Raw genomic sequence first — 22,819 nt, 5'->3', positions numbered from 1 at the left:
TGAATTTTATTTATGTTACTTGTTCCATTCGTATAAACAAAATGGGCCCTCATTCAGTCGGGACTGCAGGTTTGAATTGTTTCAGTGAAGCTGCAATCTAATCAATGCCATTCTATTATTTTTCTAACATTTTTCACCCAGCTTGCTGTAGGTGGGACCTGCCTTTTGGCTATCGTAAGTGCTGATCCGATGAGCAATGACGTAGGAGATTTCCCAACGTGTACTTTATCAGATGATCCCAGCAATCCGATGAAAATGGACACCTACAACAGGGGGTCCTCATGTGACAGGAACCAGATTATCTTATGGTAGGATCATTTGATGCTGGTGATTTTGGGGCATCTTCCATCCTGCATTGGGCTCATCTGTGTAACCACTGGAAGTTGCACAATCAATGGTCTGTATATAGTATGATGGGAAAGATTTTGTGGGCATAAGATGATCCTGGCCACCCAATGGAAATGGACAACGAGGGCAGCCAATGGTCCACATAGTAAGGGATCAAATCCAACGGTTGGGATCATCTGATGGAGGAGATTTTGGCAGTTAAACCAAATGAACTGCATTTATATGAGGCCCGTTCTATTGGGCTGAGTGAAATCTCCTCTTCAATAAAAGAGGTAGCATATGAACGCAGGCGGGCATGATCTATCAATGGGAATTTAGATTGCAATAAATACAAGCCAAAGAAAACGCAAGGAACTCCCCGTACTTTATGAATGTTGGTCAGTTGTATCACGTGTATGGCCATTTAATATCTGTAGCTGACCACGCGCATAATCCAATCCGGGCCGTTGGATGTGGTTGGTGGCAGTGTACAGTTTGTTGATGAAAACCGGTGTAATTTAAGAGGAATTGTACAAACGTGCATGTGGGGCCCACTACGGATACTGGCTTGCGTGAATCCAAGCAAAAGATAGGGTAAAGAACTGCTCAATAAATACGACAATGACCCGTAAACCGAAACCAGCCTTTTCTAGAAAGCGTCTGCGGTGTCCTATGCCTCCGTTATGACGATGGGTATCCATGCCGGGAAACGAATTGCGTCTTACCTTCGCGCGTCTGTAGCCAGGAACGGGTAGATCTGTGTGGTGGGCACCGTGATGCATCGCAGTCCATCTCTTTTTCTCATGTCATTTTAAGGTATAAGCCCAAAAATGAGGCAGATCCAGGGCTCAAGTGGACCACACCAAATAGTAAGCTTGGGTTGCATTAAATGCAAGAGTCATATATGGTACGGTTCGCTTAAGCGCCGGATGTGCCTCATTTTTGGGCTCATGCTTTGAAATGATGTAAGAAAAAGGATGGATGGCACGGATAAACAGATACATCACAGTAGGCCCCACATAGATCTGCCCGTTCCTGGCCAGAGGTAGGACGCAATCCGCTTCCTCTTGCCTTTTCATCGCGCGTTATAATGGTTGGGGCCAGCTGTTATGATGGCCTCTCGTCCATTTTTGTATGGTCCAAAATTCATAACCTAGTAGGATTGCATGATCCGTGAGGATTGAGTTGCTTATCCATCTGTCGGTTAGCTCACTCGACTCAAAAAAGCTCGGTTTGAAATTGAATTTGAGCCGAGTCGAGCTGATTTTTTAAGTTCGAATAATTTCGAACCAAGATCAAGCTTGACTAGACTCGGATTGAACCTAACTTGAATCGAACCAGTTTGGTGACTCGGTTACTTTGATATTGATGTTGCTCACCAAGTATTTGATGAAATGACTTAAAGAAGTGTGGCCAGTGGCAAGGTATTTACTTTAATATGAAACAAATGTCCTTTTTTAAAATTTTTATACTGCTTACAAGGTGTTTTGTAACATCTTGAAATTTCATTGTTTTGGATTTCAAAAATCCTTGAAATTTTTTTTATGTAATTAACTTATAATGTCACTTACTAACCATTAACACTTAATGTTAGTTTATACATGCGTGGAATCAGTAAAGAACCACACAAGTTCGTTTAATCAACCGTAGGAAGCCGACGAATCCGTCCGATCATTTGAACATCAAGTTTAGCCTTATGATTTACTTACATAGGGCTCAAATTTAACCGACTCATCGCTAACAAATCAAGACAATCATAACTAAATTAAAGATTTAACTGAAGCCGAGTCAGATAAGGCCCGGATCTTGGCTAATAGACCAAATCAACCTTGTTACTCTTTTAGCCTAAAACCGACGGCTTAGAGTAGTCATGACCAAATCTCCACTTTCACTAGTTATAGATAGGTCACACTATGAACATAATTAATCCAAACCTTAATCATTGCCCACGAGAAATCTCACGACAAAATTTATTCCAGAAATGTCCCGATTTTTCGAATAAGCTCTAGACCGCTCATTGGCAGGCCACTAGTTCCAAAATTATAGAGAAATGTCTGTCTTATTGAGCTCGACGTCCATCGTGGGAGTCGGACATGGGAACGGTCCAAAACCGCTCAACTTGAGCCAAAGGACGAGTGCATGAGAAGTGCAAATACCTTAAAAGAAGAAGCTGAAACTTAAGTGAATTGAGTCATCCACTCTTATGCAAAGTTGAGAATTTCAGACTATCGATTTATGACCAAACTTCACACGTAGAGTAAAGATATTTCCCTACTCATATCCGTATAGCCGCGGCCCCAATCAACCATCGGTGACCATTGAATAGACTTCTAATCATATTTGTTGATCGGCGCATTCAAATGGTAGGCCAATCATGTCCATACGTAGATCATCATTAGGGCTAACTATCCTACGGTGTATATCAATATGTACACCCCATAGTGGGCCCTAGATGCTAGAAAAACTCTCCCATAGGGCTAGTATAATAAAAATTCAACACTTGGGGCCATTTGCACCAAATCTAGCATTATAAAAGGGGCTTCTTTTGGGCACGTCTCTCCCCATACGAATTTGCCCTAGAGAAAAGAAAGAGAGAAGAGAGAAAAGGGAGAAAGAAGAAATGAAGAAGAGAGGAAGGGAGAGTGAAGAATGGAGAGAAAGTGGGTCATAGTTGAAGTGGGGCCCAAGGGAGCTTAATCTTACAACTCTTTACCCCTCCCTCTTCTTCAAGAAAATCCTCCACCCCTCACTCTTCTTCAAGAAAATCCTCCACCATAACTGCAAGAACCGTTTCCGTTGATTGTATAGGTAAATCTCTCATCCATTTTTCTTAAAACCCTTGTGTAAGAGAGGATTTGCATGAGATTCTAACATGCAAGTATATGGTCATAGGATTTCGGCCGATCAACACCAAGTTCGGCACTTCTAGGTCGTTTTCCAAGACCTCAGCGATCCATAGGTGCGGACTATTGTTCTTAGGCGGCCTAGCATCAATTTTTATATGAGTCTAATGATTTTGCTTAGTTGGTGATGTACTTTGATAAATCTAGAAAACCTAGACAAGACCTTACACCTTAGATCCCCCCCTCAAATTAATGTGGAATAATGATGAAATGCTTGATATTTTCTCAACATGATTGGGTATGCAATTGATGATTGCTTGTGCATTCCTTGCTTGAACCCTGTATGATGTTTCCTTATAACTTGCTCGATGCACTATCCTTTTGTGAATATTTTGGTATTAGGAGATATATGAAATGTTTGGCTTCCTCACTAACCTACACAACACACATGCACATTCATTTCATAATATTGTTAGTACTTATATTTATAGAAAAATTTGAATTTTATGTTAGAAATATGTATGCATGATATTACTTATGCTAGTCGATAACCCTGATTGTTGACATGTTATGGATTACCATCAAAACCCTTGGCCTGGTCAGGAATCCGAGGAGAGAGACGATGGTCCCGTTGGTAGGACTATCCTGAGACCAAATCCGTGAATTTGGGTGGGTGCGTATGGGCGACAGTAGTTAGACTACATGGGTTGCTTGTACCCAATGTCGTTTGTCATGTACTCGCCTAAGCCCGTGCGATCTCGACTACTTACTGACCAACCTTGTTTGTTAACCCTGTCTGCTCACATATGTATGGAACCTGAAATACCCTTCAACCGCTGTAACCCATCGACAACCAAATTGAAACTGATCCACCGACTCGTGAGCCGGGCATGGTGGAATGGGACACTGTGTCCGAGCTGTCGGCCTACGCTGGGGTGATGAGCTTCCCCGTAGTGACCCCGAGCGATCCCTTTTCTCAGCACTCCTCATGTGCTTGAAGTCGGGGATGGGGAACCCGACAGGATCAATAATCGCGGGGTCCTGGCCTCGCACGTTGAAGGATCTTAGCCTTGCAACTAGTTGAGGATATTGATACGTGGGGTGTACCAGTTTCTCCAAATCTGCTGGATGAACAGAACTAATTAAATATTCGGTTAACATTGTTTATGCATTGCATTAGATAGGATTTGGCGACTCGGCAGTTGAGGTCGCAATGAGGGAGTGCTGGTCATGCGCGATCGTTAGATGAAGTCGCTCGAGAGAGTGTTGTTGCGAGGGCATGCATTATATCATAATACATGCACATGCATTAACAAGACTAGTTAGGATTTTATGAATATATTGTCTTTCATTAAATTCATAATATAATTGATGTTTGTTACAACTTAAGACTAATAGCACCCACTGAGTTGATCACTTACTCCCACTCTGGGACGGTGTTTTAAAATACCAACTAGACTCTTCAATAGTTGAAGGTGACGCTGAGTTCGAGGAGCCTGGCGGTGTGAGTCTTGAGGAGGAGGATGAGTTGTTGTACTTCCAACTATTGGACGGTCCTTCATCAGCCTAGCGGACGGGTTTTGGATTGCTAAGTGGTGGACTCAGCGCACTATTTTTTTGGACTTATCATTTTTTTGTGATTTTGTTGAGCAACGCCTTAAAACGACCCATTTACATTCTTTTGGACTTGTATATATATATTTGACCTCTTTCATTTCAGTAGACTAGTCGTAATTATGTTTCATGTTCCAAGAAATTCCATGCTGTGCATTTAAACCTGATTAAACGCAAATTAATAAAATCGGTTATAAGTGATATTCGGGAACTTAGGAGTTGAGTATATGCACGACTCCCAATTTTCAGGGCATTACATGTTTGATGAAATATTTGTAAAACTACCGATGTTGTTTTACATAAGTGAGATTTTGAAGGAACAATTCACGTATTTGTGAAAATATTGCACAGGCAAACTTGGCTTGATCTTGACTCACTCGCCTAATCTGCTGGAGTCAGCAAGTGGCTGAGCCAATCCGAGCTGTGCCAAGCTCGACTCAGTTGGATTAGTGTACACCTCTATCTATCTGGACCAGGAAATTGGTGTCAATATTCCGAGCTGTGCCCACCAGTTTCTATAAATAAATCAATGTCATTATCTTGATAATGACCGAAAAAGAGCGTTTGATTGGATAGTGCATGATGTCCCACCACCCAATTTGACGAATTTACGAATGGGCGTGTAAAGCATCACGTGTAACCACAAGTGTCCCATCCATTGAATGGTCTAGATGAGCGAGCATGTGCATTCATCGCGTCAACGGGACTATATCATGAGAACTGGTCACCAACACGAGCCTGGCGTGGCTAGAAAAAAGCTCAAATAGGGGTGCATGTGCTGTAGGTGATCTGTTCTCCTGTAATACAAATTAAGGTCCGTCCAAAAGGCTCGCATGTGCTACCATATCTGTAATAACCATTCATCAAGTTCATGATGGCCCTCTATTAAACTGCTATAACGACTAATTCATCTTTACCATTGATTTTTTTTAAATTTTTTTATATTAAAATTTATTTTCTTGCTTCACTACATGCCAACCTGGACTACAAATTATGGACCGCGTATCAGATGGTCCCAAATGGGGCCCAGCAACTCCAATGTGGGTACAAATTTATGCTACGTGTACGCTGGGATTCACACGATCATCTCCTTTACCTAAAAAGTAAAAAAAGAAAATTAAAGCAACATCTAATTACCATTTATTTAATATGATCTAATCCGAATATTACTAATTACTGTCATCACCGTCCATTCATCCCTGAATATCAAAAAACTAAAAGTACTACTACACCCAAAACGCAGGCCCCAATTTACGGTTTTACCCTTTCTCGTTTCTTCAGTTCTTCCCTTTGTCTTCCTTCTTCTCCTCTTCGGGCTCGAAGGCGGAGACGGGAAAAGTCCTCCCGAGGCCAGACGGCGTCTTGAACGTGATCTTGCCGGACGAGGGGTCGTCGATGTACATGTCGGAGAGAGTCACCCAGATCAGGAGCTCCTTGCTCTTGACGCCGGTCATCTTCTTCATCCGATAGTTCTCGACGAAGGCCGTGACCTCGGGGGCGTACGACACGGTCCGTCCGATCTTGCGGAAGACGTGATCGCGCTTCTTCTTCTGGCGGAGCCATACGAAGCCGGCGGCTCTATTGTAGCCGACTTCGAGGATGTCTTCGAGGGGCAGAAGGCCCTTCGGCAGGTGGAGCTCTTCCAGCAGCTCCATGGATTTCTCCTTGCAGAGGACGTCTCCGTGGTAGATTTCCGCGTTCTGTCGGTGATGTTCGATGGACTGAGATGCCATTCTTCTTTTCTGTGGATAGAATATGAAAAAGGGTTTGAAGAGGAGGGATAGGAAGACGATGGAGAGAGGGGTATTTTTTTTTATAGAGGCGGAGAGGATCTTAAATTACTGGAATGCCACTCGAATTAGGAATTAGGTGGTGTTGTATATTGATAAGGAAGTCGCGCGAAGGTCGGGTTTTGATATGATCAGGCGCTGGCTTCCCTAGTGCCGTACGGAGGTGAGTTTTCACCCCGATTGCATTTTTAGATGATAATCTGAACCGTTCATGTTCTAAGTAATGCCTTGTAGGGGACGCGGATTTCCTGCGAAAGGTTTCGCTGGAAGTTCCTGCGCAAGTATGCTGGGTGGGACCCTCCGCCATGTTTGTGAGAAATCCACCCCGTACATCCGTTTTATGAGCTCATTTTAGGACTTTCGACCAAAAATGAGGTGTATCCAACGCTCAAATGGGCCACACAAGAGGAAACAGTGTAGATTCAATGAGCACCGTTGAAGCATTCTCATGGCCATAAAATTTTGTCTTAGGCTAAATTTTTTGTGTTTTCACTTAATCCTACTGGGAATGACCTTATAAACGGTTTGGATAGCATATAAACATCAAGGTGGAGCCCAGGAAGGTTTCAACATTAGGAATTTCTTTTCCCAATTTTCCTTCTCGTGTGACCCACTTGAGTTTTGGATTCACCTGTTTTTTAATCTAACGTTCCAAAATGAGCTCGAAAAACGGATGGACGGAGTTGATTTCTCACATACATTGCAGTGGGCCCCACCTAGCATCCTTGCGCGGGAACTTGCAGCAAATCCGCGTCCCCTTAATAGGAGCTATAATCTTCTAATTATATTTAATCTTTAACACTTAGATTTGAAAATGAGCCGTTGAATATTTCGTTTTCAATGCTCCGATGTTGATCTTCGTAAATAATCAATAATCATCCGTTCAACAAATCTGTCGTTGGATGGCACCTGTAGCGTAGAATTTAGAATATGAACGGTCCAGATCATCATCCAGTTGCAACGCGGGGTAGAAAACCCAGCCCTATGGTCACTGTATGGTAGGCACCCCGTAATCTATCCGGCAGTGTCATACGTGTGATGACCAAAGGTCATTGATCATGCATAGCCTACTGTGGACATACTCTTTCCGGAGATTAGGCCTGTTCTCTCTGTGGGCTGCAGGTCGCAACTGCATCAGAAAAATGGACGGTCGAAAATTAAAGAGTGATGATCTGGACTAATGGGCCCATTGTTTGTTAATCTAGACAACCGTTATCTTCTGTCACGCTGTGGATGGACCATTCCAAAATAAACGGTTAAGGTGAGAACTCCTCGTTGAACATGTACGTATGGCCCACCCGACGAGAGGACATGTTTTATATTTTCTTTCAATGGATGGGCCCCCGTGATGAATGGCCAGGATATCGTATCGTGTCGTGTTGACTCCGCGAAGTCATCCGCTCATCTCATGCGAGCGAGTAGTCAGTATTCCTGTGAGTGAGATTACAAGCTGGGCGTTGAAGCGGTGAGGGTTAAGATGGGAATAATGAGGGGTTCTTTACGTCGGTACGGGGCGAGTGTCCGCTTTAAGTAAAGTTTGAGAAAGATTAAAAAAAAAAAAAAAAAAACATTGTTACTCTTTCAAAGTATGATGCTTGATACTTAGGCACTAAGAATTGTACACGTGGCATACAACTAACTCAAATGGAACCCATTCAAATTGTGAACCACAACTGAGATAGGATGCAATCGAGAAATCAATCTGATACCCTGACCAACCTAGCCGATGGGTGCACAATTAATAGATATTTGAAAGAAAAATATCCAATGGTCAGTATTCAGTGGACATGTCTCTAACCAGACGTTACAATCGTTCAATTAGTATGATTTTTAGACGGTTGACGGTGGGCCCCATGATTGGACGCTTTAGTTTGAGTTAACGCGTACCACGTTGACACTTGATGAACTCCCACGTAACCAGGTTCAGACTCCGCCAAGTATAATTTACAAGCAAAAGACTCGCTAACCTCGTGCGTCCTTGGATCCGTCGATCAACTGCATTCGGACGCAGATTTCCTGCCAAAGGCTTTCCCACGAAGTTTAACATTTAATGTTGTACTAAACTTTTGTTGCCATACAAATGTTTAAACGGTGGTCGTCCCATCTCCACTACTTTTTACTCGGTAGATATCCTTAATTTTTCGGTTTGCTTTATTTTTGGTCTAATGTTATAAAATGATATGAAAAAAAAAAACAAAAGAAAGAAATGATTTTTCATAAACACCATGGTTAGCCTCACGTAACATCCAGCGCAGGATTTCTTGTGAGACTCTTTAAGGAGTAAATATGCATCCACTGTATGTTGCAATATTTGGTTGAATTAAATAAACTATAGAAAATTGAGGGCTAAAAAAGAAAATAAAATTTTGAGAAAGAATATTTATTGAATTGAGTTGAAGCGTGATTGAGTCACTCGGTTTGAAATCGAATTTGCTCCCCTTGGAGAGTGTCCATAGTGCAATAGGTTTTCAGAGCAATTGACCTTTAGGATACAACGACTATAACCCGGTCCCAGCAGTGCACTCACTGTACACGGGCTCAAACCACTTGCAGTTTAAGCCAAAAGTGTTGAGTTGACTTAGCGACAAACTTAAAAATCAAAATGTTTAAAATAGAATATTAGAAAGTGTTTTATAAGAGAAAATGATTTTCGTATTTGCAAACATAAATCGAAAGTCTTTATATAGACTCTGAAGTGGTGCATAAGCACCCTTTACAAAGGGTTAGGTCCGTTGGGTTTAAACCAAATAGATGCGATCAGCTGAAATTCACAAATAAAGTCCTGCGAGTACCCATACACACACTCACGCGAGTACACCCACACTCGTGCCCACGCCCAGCCCAGGTCATCCCGTCGCGTCGCGCACATGCACATGCACACGAACTCAGATTCGGACTCGGACTCAGACTTGGCTCAGCACTGTTCGGCTTAGCGTGCACGCGTGTGTGGTCAATGACATAGATTAGAGCTATTGGCATAGCCCCCCATAGGACCAAATTCACATGCCCCCTGAATGGGGCTCAAGCCCAAGGCAAAAGGTCTATCTTATATACAAAATATATTTCTTTGTCAAATCTGATATGGGGTAAAATCCACAATTCAAAAACACCAATAATTCCAAAAGCAGAGGGAAACCAAAAATTTTAAAATCAAATTTTAGTATTTATTTTAAAACAAAATACAACAATTTCCCACATGTTTTAAAATAAAACTCTTTCGGGTTAAAGCGTAATAGTTGTACAATGGTACCGATGTCACCATAAACCTGAACCGACATTAGAGTAAAGAAGATAGGTCTACAAGAATCAAGTGACACCATAGTCTTGAACTTGAATCTTTTTAATATAAATCGCAAATACATGTCACTCACACAACTCTTCTTCTGCAAGTGATTATACAGTTCGGTGCATTTCGGTCATACACCATTGTCTGGATTTCATGAGTACTTTATAGAATTCGCCTAGATTCTCATAAAAGCAGCCTCCACCTCCACACCCATATAGGTGAATTTCATCAAGTGTATGCAGCAACTGTATACACCAAATATATGGTCATGGATCCATTAAGAGTTCTAAAAACACATCCTTCTGTGTTGTTGCTCGCACTGTATACCATATAAGGGGCTCATATAACTCAATGCAATTATCTATCTCGTGTCTTGTTGTTTAACCATTGAACATATCTCATAGGATCTCCACTTATATAGGTTGGATTGCCGACACTGGCAGCTCATATATTAGGCTCAGCCCATTCCCTTCGATATATCATTGACTAACCTTTTAAATAGTCCTTTGGTCAGAGAATCTGTCAGATTATTTTCTGACCTCACAAAATCAATAAATATGACTCCATCACGCAACATGTGTTTCACTATGTTGTGTTTGAGTCTAATATGCCTGCTCTTTCCATTATATATTTTACGCTTTACTTTTGCTATAGTTGCTTGACAGTCATAATGAATAAACACGACCGATACAAGCTCTAACCACAATGGAATATCAGTTGAGAAATTTCTAAGCCACTCAACTTCTGATACAACATTTTCTAAGGCAATAAACTCGGATTCCATAGTATACCGAGCGATATATGTCTGCTTGGTAGACTTTCATGAGATTACTCCTCCACCCAAAGTGAAGACATATCCACTAGTAGATTTTGTCTCATTTAAATCACTAATCCAGTTAACATCACTGTATTCTTCTAATACAGCAGAAAAACCATTATAATGTAAACCATAGGCCATACTACCTTTTAGGTATCTCAAAATCCTAGACAAAGCATTACAATGCTCTTTTCCAGGGTTATATGTGTATCTACTTAGCCTTTCCACTGCAAAAGTTATGTCTGGTCTAGTGCAGTTTGTTAGATACATGAGGCTACCAATTATTCTGAAATACTCTAATTGATACATACTATTTCATGTATTCTTCATTAGAGTCACACTGTAATCATAAGGAGTACTGTCAAGTAAACAGTCAAAATGGTTAAACTTTCTCTATAACTTCTCAACGTAATGAGATTGTGATAATACAATAACACCATCTTTCTTGATTACTTCAATACCCAAGATTATACTAGCCTCTCTTAAGTTTTTCATGTCAAATTTAGATGACAAGAATTTCTTAATTGTAATAACGAATTTAATATTAGTTTCAAAAATAAGCATGTCATCAATATAAATGCATATAATAATATAATCATTTCCAGAAATTTTATTATATAATATATATATATATATATATATATATATATATATATATATATATATATATATATATATCTACATCATTTATATAATAATCATTTGATTTTAAAACACCATCAAAATTTTCATGCCATTGTTAGGAGCTTGTTTTAAACCATATAGTGATTTAATAAGTCTATGTACTTTATTTTCTTTACCTAATATCTAATAATCCTCAGGTTGCTCCATATATATTTCTTCTTCTAAATCTCCATGTAGGAAAGTTGTTTTAACGTTCATCTGGTGTACCATCAGTTTATATATAGAGGCTATTACTATTAAGACCCTAATAGTTGTAATCCTAGTTACAGGATAATATGTATCAAAGTAATCTATTTATTCATTTTGTTTAAAGTCTTTCGCTAGCAACCTAGCCTTAAACTTATCAATAGTCTCATTTGGTTTTAGTTTATTTCTAAATACCCATTTACAACCTATTGGTTTGTTTCCAAGTGGTAGGTTTACAAGTTCCCAAGTGTTATTAGATATAATAAATTTCAGCTCATCATTTATTGCTTCCTTTCAAAAGGTTGCATCTGGAGAATTAATTGCTTATGTATAGTTTGTAGGATCATCTTCTACTAAGAAGGTGAAAAAATCATCTCCTAAGTTAGTTTCTGTTCACTCCCCAAGTATAGGGTTGTGATGTAGTAATAAACTTGGTAAGACCGAGGTCGAATCCACAGGGACTGAAACTTGTACGTTTCCTGAAACTAGGCAGAAATAGAACTATCTTAAGATGCAATCAAAATCAAATGTAAATTGATGAATAATGGTGAGAGATTAATCTAAACTTAAGGAATTAAGAAGAAGGGAAACTAGGGATTCAGAGGATCCACTTGTAGAGATCAGGGAGATCTTATGCCTGTTCCAAAAATCATGGAAATGAAACTGAACTTCTTCTGTTATAATTTTAAAGAGATGAAAGGTATGTGAATTAGAATGGATTCCATCATCAAACCATGCCCAGGAGACAGAGTAAACAACAAAATTAGACTAATTACCAACCAATCAACAATTCATGAAAGTTAGGAAGGATTCCGCCATCCGACCATGTCTAGGAGACTATGGTGAACAACAGAGCTTCCTGACATCATAAACATAAAAAGGAGAAAGAAATACTCAAAACCATCGCAGATTCATTGTAATTTCAGTCACAACAAACCCTTAAAAATAACTGAAAGTATTCCTTTTAATTTAAACAAAAATCAACATCAGTCCATCTACACAATAGGCACAAGCTAAGTTTCTCCCATCTCGCTACAGGCTTCACCTCTTAGCCCTAGCTAATAGGTTTAGCCTAGCATGATTAGCCTGAACCCAAAGCAAATTAGAATAGAAAGAAAACGAAATAAAACAAAAATACCAAACTCTACTGATTGTTGCTCACGTCCCTGCCAAGCTCTTCACGGCGGCTCAAGATCCCCCCCCCCCCCCCCTTGAATGCTTCCTCCCTTCTCTTTATAGGATTCCGGCAGTGGTGGCTGAGTCGAGCACCGACTTCTCCTTCGCAGTCTGTTTACAACGGAGCCGAACTCCCTGTTTACGCCAAAAAGAAATAAGGCCTTGCATCTGTGATGACTGGTGGGCCTAGGATTGATGTTGGACGAAAAATTCGACCCGTCCATTAGTTTCCCCTCGAAAAACCAGTGAAACCTGATTGGTTTTGGATCTGCTTCGTGGTGAACCACGAATTAGTTCAATTCACCGTCAGTCTTCCGATTGGACGATCGAAATCCAATTAAAGCTCTCTTCTGCAATTCCACCACCTAGGCGAGGGAGGTAGGGGGAGTCCACTGGACGGTCCAGATCGGACCGATCACTTCAAAGGGTGGCCCACAACAATCCACCGCAGGCTCTGTTGTGAAACAGAGCCTGCGCGTTGTGGCGCTGTGATGGTCGGCGGACCACTTTTTGAAGCCCGGTGTAGAATTCACTCCGACCATTCGATTCTTGTCGAAAAACCACTAAGATTGGGCTGGCTTCATGTTGGATTCGGTGTGGCCCATACGATCTTTGCTCCCACCATCCATACCTGCGTTTTCATGCAATCTGCGTGTGTTTGCGTGCATGGGACTAGAAGGACATCTAGGTGAGGGCTACGGCCCACCTATTGATCGAATGGATGGTCCAGATTGTCCGAATACCTGATGGGTGGGGCCCACAATCATAGCCCGGACGACACGTCGAAGACGCTGTTGCGTCTTTGAAAAATTTTTTGAAATTCATCGGTCAGCGCAATGCTGACCGATTTGAATTCTTGTGGTGCGCGACGGTGCATGTACAAGCTGTGCACATGCACCGCGTGTGTGGGTCCTATGGTGATGTATTCCAGAGATCCGATCCATCCAATCGTTGTTCCATCTCATTTTAACCGTGGGGACCAAATTTGAAGTGTATCCTGATAGCAGGTGGGCCCCATATCACTGTTTTGGTGGCTGATCTGTCAGTTGGGCCACTTTCACAGAGATCCAGGAGCTGCAATTTGACATGTACGGTTTATTTATGGTCCTCAGGCCACGTATGGAGTTTCGAACTGATCAGATGGTGGGAACCCTATGATCTTGCATTCAGGACACTTTTCAGGCCACTTGAGCTTCAATTTCTCGATTTTCTTGGATCCCTGGCATGCAAATCTGTCGATCTTGGTCTCCTAGGGTTCGTCGCTTGCCTTGGTGACTTCAGACCGTTAAATTCATGCTTTTAGTACCTTTTCCCAGTCCAGGCTCGTGAATACTTTCTGCATCACAAACATGATTAAATCAGGCCGATAAATAGTACTATGTTTGTAAATCCTGGTAATAACTGGGGTCTGATATGTAATATTCGACCCTCAACACAACCCCCAACCAGCATCTTGCTAGTCCCGAGCAAGGTATGCGAAAAAATAAATTGAGAATTACAGGACAATTTCTACAAACTCAAGAGATTTATGAAAAACAATTCAGATACTCGAATTCTAAGATTCATAAATGTTGGCATTACTTTCTCCTGAAATCAAGCTCACAGTAAACTTCATAATCAAGCTCAAATATTAATCCATTAATTAGAACAATTCTAAATATTGAGTTCCATGGGTGTATCGTGTAATCTCGGTTTATCATTAAGGTTCACTTCTTAATTTCATGACATTATCGGTAAACATTAAGATAATTCATAATAACTAAAACTTTCCTCACGGATCATCTTTTCATTAACCGACCTTTGATATATTTTTTTCATTAAAATACTACCAATGGGAGGAATTAAATCTTCACCTATAAGGAGCAAACCTATGATGAAGACCATTGCCCACCCATTTCCGCCGGCTACTTTTGGAAATTGAACCTTCACCTATAGGGAGCAAACCTACGGTGTAGATTATTCACCCAATCCTTTCAATTTTCTCAGGTCGGTTCCTTTCATGCTTAGTGAGTACCAAGTAAATCCTTCAATATCAAACTGAAACCTTAATATGAAAGCGAGATGTGACATGTGAGATCATAACTCAATCAATGTGTACAACTTCTAATTATGGATTAACAATTCAAACTTAATTATGCAATCCAATCGATACTGAATCCAAGCGTCTTAAATTTCCAACATCATGTATCTTGAAATTCCAAGTGCCCTAGATGGCTGTCAAAATTCCTTCGAATTCACTAGAAAGTCCCGAAAAATTAAAATTTTTCACAATTTTTGTTCAAGACCAAGAAAATGCTGATTAGTAAACCTAATCTTTCACCCCCAACCTAAAATCTACATTGTCATCAATGTAAAAGAAATAAGCATGCAATGCACATGGAACAACGGAAATATAAGAGGAGCGATGGAAAGATATTACCTGGATGAAAGAATCAAGAGGCTTTCCAAAGATATCTACGTAAGAGCGGGTCAGCACAAAAGAAAAACCAATAGAAGTAAAATAAAATAACAAAAATAAAATCCTACCTATACAACTTTCGTAAGTGCTCTCGATTGCATTTAGCGTATGCAACAAGCCTTTAAACCCCTAAGTTGCCCCTAGTGGACGAGTTGTAGTCTCGTGAGGGTTTGCAGTAATGTTACCCACAAACATTAAACTAACTAACGAAATGAAATGAAGAGCTGGGTTGCCTCCCAGGAGTGCTAAGTTTACCGTCTTCAGCCAGACAAATAAAGCAACTACCCTAGTCCTATGAAAACGATAAACCTACTTATACCTCCATCAGACTAGGAGATCAATCCTGGTAAACAGGAGCAGTTAGGGACATGGACATGTCCTCTGAATCAAATTTCTCGACAAATAGTTTCAATCGATGTCCATTTACTTTAAACTCCTTGCCATTGTCGGGATCTTTTATCTCAACAGCCCCATGAGGAAAAACAGTAACAACAATGTAAGAGTCGGTCCAACGAGATCGAAGCTTACCCAGAAAGAGATGTAATCGAGAATTGTACAAAAGGACCTTCTGACCAGGCGTGAATGATTTTTGCAAAATGTGTTGGTCATGAAATGCTTTCATCTTGTCCTTGTAAATTCTCGAATTGTCGTATGCATCATTCCGGATTTCCTCAAGTTCATTCAATTGAAGTTTGCGTAGCGAGCCAGCGTTGTCCAGATTGAAATTAAGATTTTTGATCGCCCAGTACGCTTTATGTTCCAGCTCCACAGGCAAGTGACAAGCTTTCCCATAAACAAGTCTAAAGGGAGACATTCCAATAGGGGTTTTAAAGGCAGTACGGTGTGCCCATAAGGCATCGGTCAATCGGATTGACTAATCCTTACGATCAGGGTTAACCGTTTTCTCCAAAATGTGTTTAATTTTTCTATTAGAAATCTCGGCTTGCCCACTTGTCTGTGGGTGGTACGGGGTGCTCACCTTATGAGAGATACCGTATTTCTTCATTAAGCTCTCAAATGGTTTATTGCAAAAGTGTAAGCCCTCATCACTAATGATGGCTCGAGGCGTTCCGAATCGAGAAAGGATGTTTTCTTTTAGGAATTTAATGACCGTGCGATGGTCATTAGTTCGAAATGGAATCACTTCGACCCATTTAGTGACATAATCCACAGCGAGCAAAATATACTGATTTCCAAACGATTGGGGGAATGGTCCCATGAAATCGATGCCCCAGCAATCAAATGCTTCAATGATAAGAATGGGATTCAAATGCATCATATTTCGACGGGACAATGCTCCCAATTTCTGACAACGCTCACAGGTTTTGCAAAACTCATGAGTGTCCCTAAACATAGTGGGCCAGTAAAAGCCATACTGCAGAATCTTAGCCGTGGTCTTTTTAGCAGAAAAGTGACCACCACAGGCTTGTGAGTGACAGAAGGAGATGACGCTCTGATGCTTATCGTCTGGTACACATCTCCTTAGAATTTGGTCTGGGCAATATTTAAATAAATAAGGATTATCCCAGAAAAAGTTGTACACCTCGGTGAAAAATTTCTTCTTATCTTGCGCATTCCACTGTGTCGGTATGGTACCTGTAGCAAGATAATTAGCAATATCAGCGAACCAAGGTGAATGGGAGACTCTGAACAGTTGTTCATCAGGGAACATGTCGTTGATGTGGGGCGTCTCAAGGGAATCAGAGGTATTAAGGCAAGAAAGGTGATCGGCCACAACGTTTTCTACTCCATTTTTATCTTTAATTTCCAAATCGAATTCTTGGAGTAGAAGGATGTATCGTATCAAACGAGGCTTAGAATCATTCTTAGAAAGAAGATACTTAAGTGCCGCATGATCTGTGTAGATAATAATCTTGGATCCGATCAAGTAGGACCTAAATTTGTTCAAGGTGAACACTACAGCTAGGAGTTCCTTTTCCGTAGTCGAGTAGTTCACCTGGGCAGAATTTAAAGTTCTACTTACGTAATGAATGACGTAGGGCCTCTTATCTTTTCTCTGGCCTAGGATCGCCCCAAAAGCATAATTAGAAGCGTCGCACATAAGCTCAAAAGGAAGGCTCAGTCGAGTGGCTGCATGATAGGTGCAGTGGTTAACGTGTCCTTAAGCTTGGTGAAAGCTTCTTGGCATTGCTCAGTCCACTCGTACGAAGCATCCTTTTCAAGAAGATTACATAAAGGACGAGAGAGAAGACTAAAGTCCTTTATGAATCACCTGTAAAATCCTGCATGTCCTAAGAAGGATCGCACGTCTCTGATGTTCTTGGGTGGAGGTAGGTTAGAGATAAAATCGATTTTTGCCTTATCTACCTCGATTCCCTTGGACGAGATGATATGCCCAAGGACAATTCCCTTCTGAACCATGAAATGACACTTCTCCCAATTAAGTACCAAGTTCTTTTCTTCACATCTTTTCAGCACATATTTAAGACTTTCCAAGCACTTGCTGAAAGATGGACCGTAAACAGAGAAATCATCCATGAAGACCTCTAGATATTGCCCCACCATATCAGAAAAGATACTAAGCATACATCGCTGAAAGGTGGCAGGGGCATTACATAGTCTGAATGGCATCCTTCGATAAGCAAAGGTGCCGTAGGGACATGTAAATGTGGTCTTTTCCTGGTCTTCAGGGGCTATCTCTATCTGGTTGTAGCCCGAATACCCTTCAAGGAAACTGTAATAGGAATGACCAGCTAACCTTTCCAGGATCTGATCAATGAATGGTAAAGGAAAGTGGTCTTTCCTTGTGACGGTATTCAACTTCCTGTAGTTAATGCACATTCTCCAACCAGTAGTGACTCTAGTTGGCACGAGTTTATTATTAGCATTGGCTACGATGGTGATTCCGGACTTCTTAGGGACCACTTGAGTTGGACTCACCCATGGACTATCAGATATAGGGTATATGATACCAACGTCTAATAGTTTAAGAACCTCGGCCTTAACCACTTCCTTCATGTTTGGATTTAGTCTACGTTGTGGTTGCCGAGCGGTTTTTGCATTATCTTCAAGATATATGCGGTGAGTACAAATCGAGGGATCGATTCCTTTGAGGTCCGCTATCGTCCATCCCAGGGCTCCTTTATGCTCAATGAGAGTAGAAATGAGCATACTCTCTTGTTCTTTCTTCAGGTGGGCAGAGATCACCACCGGGTATGTCTCATCTTGACCTAAATAGGCATATTTCAAATCAGAGGGCAAAGGTTTTAGGTCAAGCTTCGGCGGCTTGAGATTAGACAGTAGAGGCACTACATTGGTTTGTGGCAATTCTTCAAATTGTGGCCTCCACCGGTTAACTTCAAGTACCGGTGCAGTATCAAGCAAGGCGCACGTCTCCCTAATCATGTCATCATCAAAATCATGGGAGTGGGCCAGGCACGTCTCTAGATGGTCGGAGGATAAGGTTAGAGGTGTCGTATCTTCCACGAAAGAGTTAATCATGTTAATGTCGTGGAAATCGTCATCCTCCTCTAAGTTTCTGCCGTTATTAAAAAAGATGTTTGACTCCAATGTCATATTCCCAAAGGACATAGTCATGACACCATTCCTGCAATTGATAATTACATTTGAAGTAGCAAGGAATGGGCGGCCAAGAATGACGGGGATCTGAGTGCTTATGTTATTGATGGGTTCGGTGTCGAGGATGATAAAATCTACAGGGTAGTAAAATCTATCAACTTGGACCAACACATCCTCGATTATCCCTCTTGGTACACGAACAGAGCGATCAGCGAGTTGTAGTGTGGTTAGGGTGGGTTTTAATTCACCCAAACCCAACTGTTTGTATACCGCGTAGGGAATCAGATTGACGCTCGCTCCTAAGTCAAGAAGTGCATGATCAATTCGATGGTCCCCGATTACACATGATATGGTTGGGCTACCAGGATCCTTGAATTTCTGTGGCACGTCTTGCTTAGGATGACACTCACTTTCTCAGTCAAGAAGATCTTCTTTTGAATACTCTGCCATCGTTTGGTCGTGCATAAGTCTTTCAGGAATTTGGCATATGAAGGTATCTGTTTAACGACATCAAGTAGAGGAATGTTGACTTTCACTTGTTTCAACACGTCTACGATATCCTGAGAGTTAGAGAGAGGTTTTGGTGAAACCAACCGTTGGGGGAACAGAGCAACTGGCTTCTCTAGAAGTTTCGGTTCTAATTTTTGTGGGGCATCACTGGATCCATCGTTGCTGTCCTCTTCTGGTTCTTGAGGCTTTTCGGGAATAACCGGAAGAGTTTTATCAATGATCTTTCCACTCCTAAGAGTGGTGATGGATTTAGCGTGCCCCATCTGATTTGAAGAGCTGGGATCATTAATCTCGTACTGTGGTTTAGGATTGGGGAGAGGTTGTGCAGGAAGCATCCCCTTTTCTATAACCATCATACGAGAATCTATCTTTTGCATAAAATCTGTAAATCCCCGCATGGCCTGAGCCAGCTCTTGTATGGAATTTTGAACCGGTTCCTCTTGAGGTTTCACTTGATTTGGATTTTGATTGAAGAAACCTTAAGGGGTAGCCGTTTGTCCATTCCTCCAACTAATGTTTGGATAACTTTTCTAACCAGGATTGTACATATTGGAGTTAGGTCCAGTAAAAGGTCTTTGATAGTTGTTTACGGCATTAGCTTGTTCATTCAACACTCCTCGAAAGGCGGGTATTGTAGGACAATTTTTAGTTGTATGAATGTTGCAATCACAGATGCCGCAAACAATTTCATTAACCTTATCCTTCTTTCCTTTCATGGCCTCAACTTTCCTCATGAGCGTAGTCACTTTACACTTGAGATCATCCTCTTCTTTTAAGAGATATAATCCACCTTTCTCCTTTAATTGAGTCGGCCTAGACGTGGTGTTCGCCATTGGGTAATAGTCCCATGATTGTGTTTTTTCAGCAAGACTATCGAGGTAATCCCATACCTCGTCAACATCTTTATTAATGAACTCTCCATTACACATTGTCTCGACCATTTGGCGCATGGAAGATGTCAGTCCATCATAGAAAAAATTTGTAATGCGCCACGTTTCAAATCCGTGTTGTGGGCATGAACTGACCAAATCTTTGAATCTTTCCCAACATTGGAAGAATGTTTCATCTTCCTTTTGGGCAAAGTTCATGATTGCTTTTCTGAGGGTAATCGTTTTATGATGTGGGAAGAATTTTTTTATGAATTCCCTCTGCATGTCATTCCATGTGCCAATGGATCTAGGACGCAGTGAATGTAACCACGTCTTAGCTTTCTCTTTTAAGGAAAAAGGAAAGAGTTTCAGCCTGATTGTATCCTCAGATACATTAGGAAAACATAATGTAGCCATAATCTCATCGAACTCTTTCAAATGCAAATATGGACTTTCTGATTCAAGTCCATGGAATTTGGGAAGGAGTTGGATAACTCCTGGCTTGATGTCCATTTGTCCTGTGTTTTCAGGAAAAATCATGCATGAGGGCGTACTCACTCCCGCCGGTTGTAGATAATCTCGTAAAGTACGAGGCAGGGGTGCCTGATGCACCTCATTCTCATCTTGGGTATCCTCCACCCTGGGTGGAAGTAGAGGAGGTTGGTCTTCAGCCATAACTTCAATTAACTCAGGGGATTTCGAGTGGTGTCTAGTCCTGCGATGGATAGTCAACCCCTCAACCAATCCTCCTTCAGTCAAGAGACGTCGAGTGTTGTCACGGGCCCACTTGGGCATGAAACACTCGTAGCCCTCAATCAAATTCAAAGCCTAATCCTAAGAAGGAAAAGAAAATCTAGAAAGAAGGAGAGAGAATTGGAAAGAAATTACCAAATTGAAGCCCCTAAGTTAAGGACTTGCAAAAGAAAACAAACAAGTCAGTTCTTAAAGAGAATGTCTAGAATTAGAAAACCCTTAAAAAGGAAGAAAGTCCTAAACTAGGAAGTAAATTAAAAAGAGATACGAAAAATAGAAAGTAGAGAGGAAGCTTACTGAATTGGAAATTTCTATTTTAAAGGCCTACAAAATAGGAAGGTTAATTTCTAAACAAAAAATTTTAAAACTAAATTAGGAAACAAAATTCGATTCTAAAAGAGTTAAAATTAGAAAGTAACAAGAGAGGAAAGTTTCTAAAAATAAACTACTTCCTAAAAATAGAAAAATACTAGAATTAAAAATTTTTAAAAATTAAACCCTAATTCTAAAAAGTTGAAAAAGTAGAGAGATTAGGAAGGAATTACCAATTGAGAAACTTTATGTCAGGATCCTATAAAACAGGAAAACAGGTTAGTTCTAGAAATCAAATAAAAGTCTACAACTAAAGTTAGTCAAATTCTAATCTTAAATTAATTCTAAACCTAATTAATTTCAGAAAATCGCAACCGTCAGTCCCCGGCAACGGCGCTAAAAACTTGTTCACTCCCCAAGTATAGGATTGTGATGTAGTAATAAACTCGGTAAGACCGAGGTCGAATCCACAGGGACTGAAACTTGTACATTTCCTGAAACTAGGTAGAAATAGAACTAGCCTAATATGCAATCAAAATCAAATGTAAATTGATGAATAATGGTGAGAGATTAATCTAAACTTAAGGAATTCAGAGGAAGAGAAACTAGGGATTCAGAGGATCCACTTGTAGAGATCAGGGAGATCTTATGCCTGTTCCAAAAATCATGGAAATGAAACTGAACTTCTTCTGTTATAATTTTAAAGAGATGAAAGATATGTGAATTAGAATGGATTCCATCATCAAACCATGCCCAGGAGACAGAGCAAACAACAGAATTAGACTAATTACCAACCAATCAACAATTCATGAAAGTTAGGAAGGATTCCGCCATCCGACCATGCCTAGGAGACTATGGTGAACAACAGGGCTTCCTGACGTCATAAACATAAAAAGGAGAAAGAAATACTCAAAACCATCGCAGATCCATTGTAATTTCAGTCACAACAAACCCTTAAAAATAACTGAAAGTATTCCTTTTAATTTAAACAAAAATCAACATCAGTCCATCTACACAATAGGCACAAGCTAAGTTTCTCCCATCTCGCTACAGGCTTCACCTCTTAGCCCTAGCTAAGAGGTTTAGCCTAGCATGATTGGCCTGAACCCAAAGCAAATTAGAATAGAAAGAAAACGAAATAAAACAAAAATACCAAACTCTACCGATTGTTGCTCACGTACCTGCCAAGCTCTTCACGGCGGCTCAAGATCCCCCCCCCCCCCCCCTTAAATGCTTCCTCCCTTCTCTTTATAGGATTCCGGCAGTGGTGGCTGAGTCGAGCACCGACTTCTCCTTCGCAGTCTGTTTGCAACGGAGCCGGACTCCTTATTTACGCCAAAAAGAAATAAGGCCTTGCATCTGTGATGACTGGTGGGCCTAGGATTGATGTTGGATGAGAAATCCGACCCGTCCATTAGTTTCCCCTCGAAAAACCAGTGAAACCTGATTGGTTTTGGATCTGCTTCGTGGTGAACCACGAATTAGTTCAATTCACCGTCAGTCTTCCGATTGGACGGTCGAAATCTAATTAAAGCTCTCTTCTGCAATTCCACCACCTAGGCGAGGGAGGTAGGGCCCGTGGGAGTCCACTGGACGGTCCAGATCGGACCGATCACTTCAAAGGGTGGCCCACAACAATCCACCACAGGCTCTA

General features: G+C 40.9%; 1 protein-coding gene and 1 non-coding gene across 2 annotated transcripts; one reads left to right on the top strand and one right to left on the bottom strand.

The window, feature by feature from the left end:
• Window positions 1-5,901: 5,901 nt before the first annotated feature.
• Window positions 5,902-6,584, bottom strand: LOC131240844 (uncharacterized). Its single transcript, XM_058239342.1, has one exon. It carries the CDS (start codon window positions 6,515-6,517, stop codon window positions 6,062-6,064), a length of 456 nt encoding a protein of 151 aa, XP_058095325.1. The 5' UTR covers window positions 6,518-6,584; the 3' UTR covers window positions 5,902-6,061.
• Window positions 6,585-20,230: 13,646 nt separating this feature from the next.
• LOC131241580 (small nucleolar RNA R71) lies at window positions 20,231-20,337 on the top strand. Its single transcript, XR_009169139.1, has one exon. It is a non-coding gene; the product is annotated as a small nucleolar RNA R71 (small nucleolar RNA).
• Window positions 20,338-22,819: the final 2,482 nt, after the last annotated feature.

This window comes from Magnolia sinica, chromosome 3, assembly GCF_029962835.1.
Source record: "Magnolia sinica isolate HGM2019 chromosome 3, MsV1, whole genome shotgun sequence".
Lineage (NCBI taxonomy): Eukaryota > Viridiplantae > Streptophyta > Magnoliopsida > Magnoliales > Magnoliaceae > Magnolia > Magnolia sinica.
Note: the sequence above shows the minus strand (reverse complement) of the source record. Positions and strands in the feature narration are given on the sequence as shown.

What these genes read in the sequence shown, in the direction of transcription:
- LOC131240844 (XM_058239342.1), bottom strand. Translation starts at nt 6,517, where the DNA reads ATGGCATCTCAGTCCATCGAACATCACCGACAGAACGCGGAAATCTAC.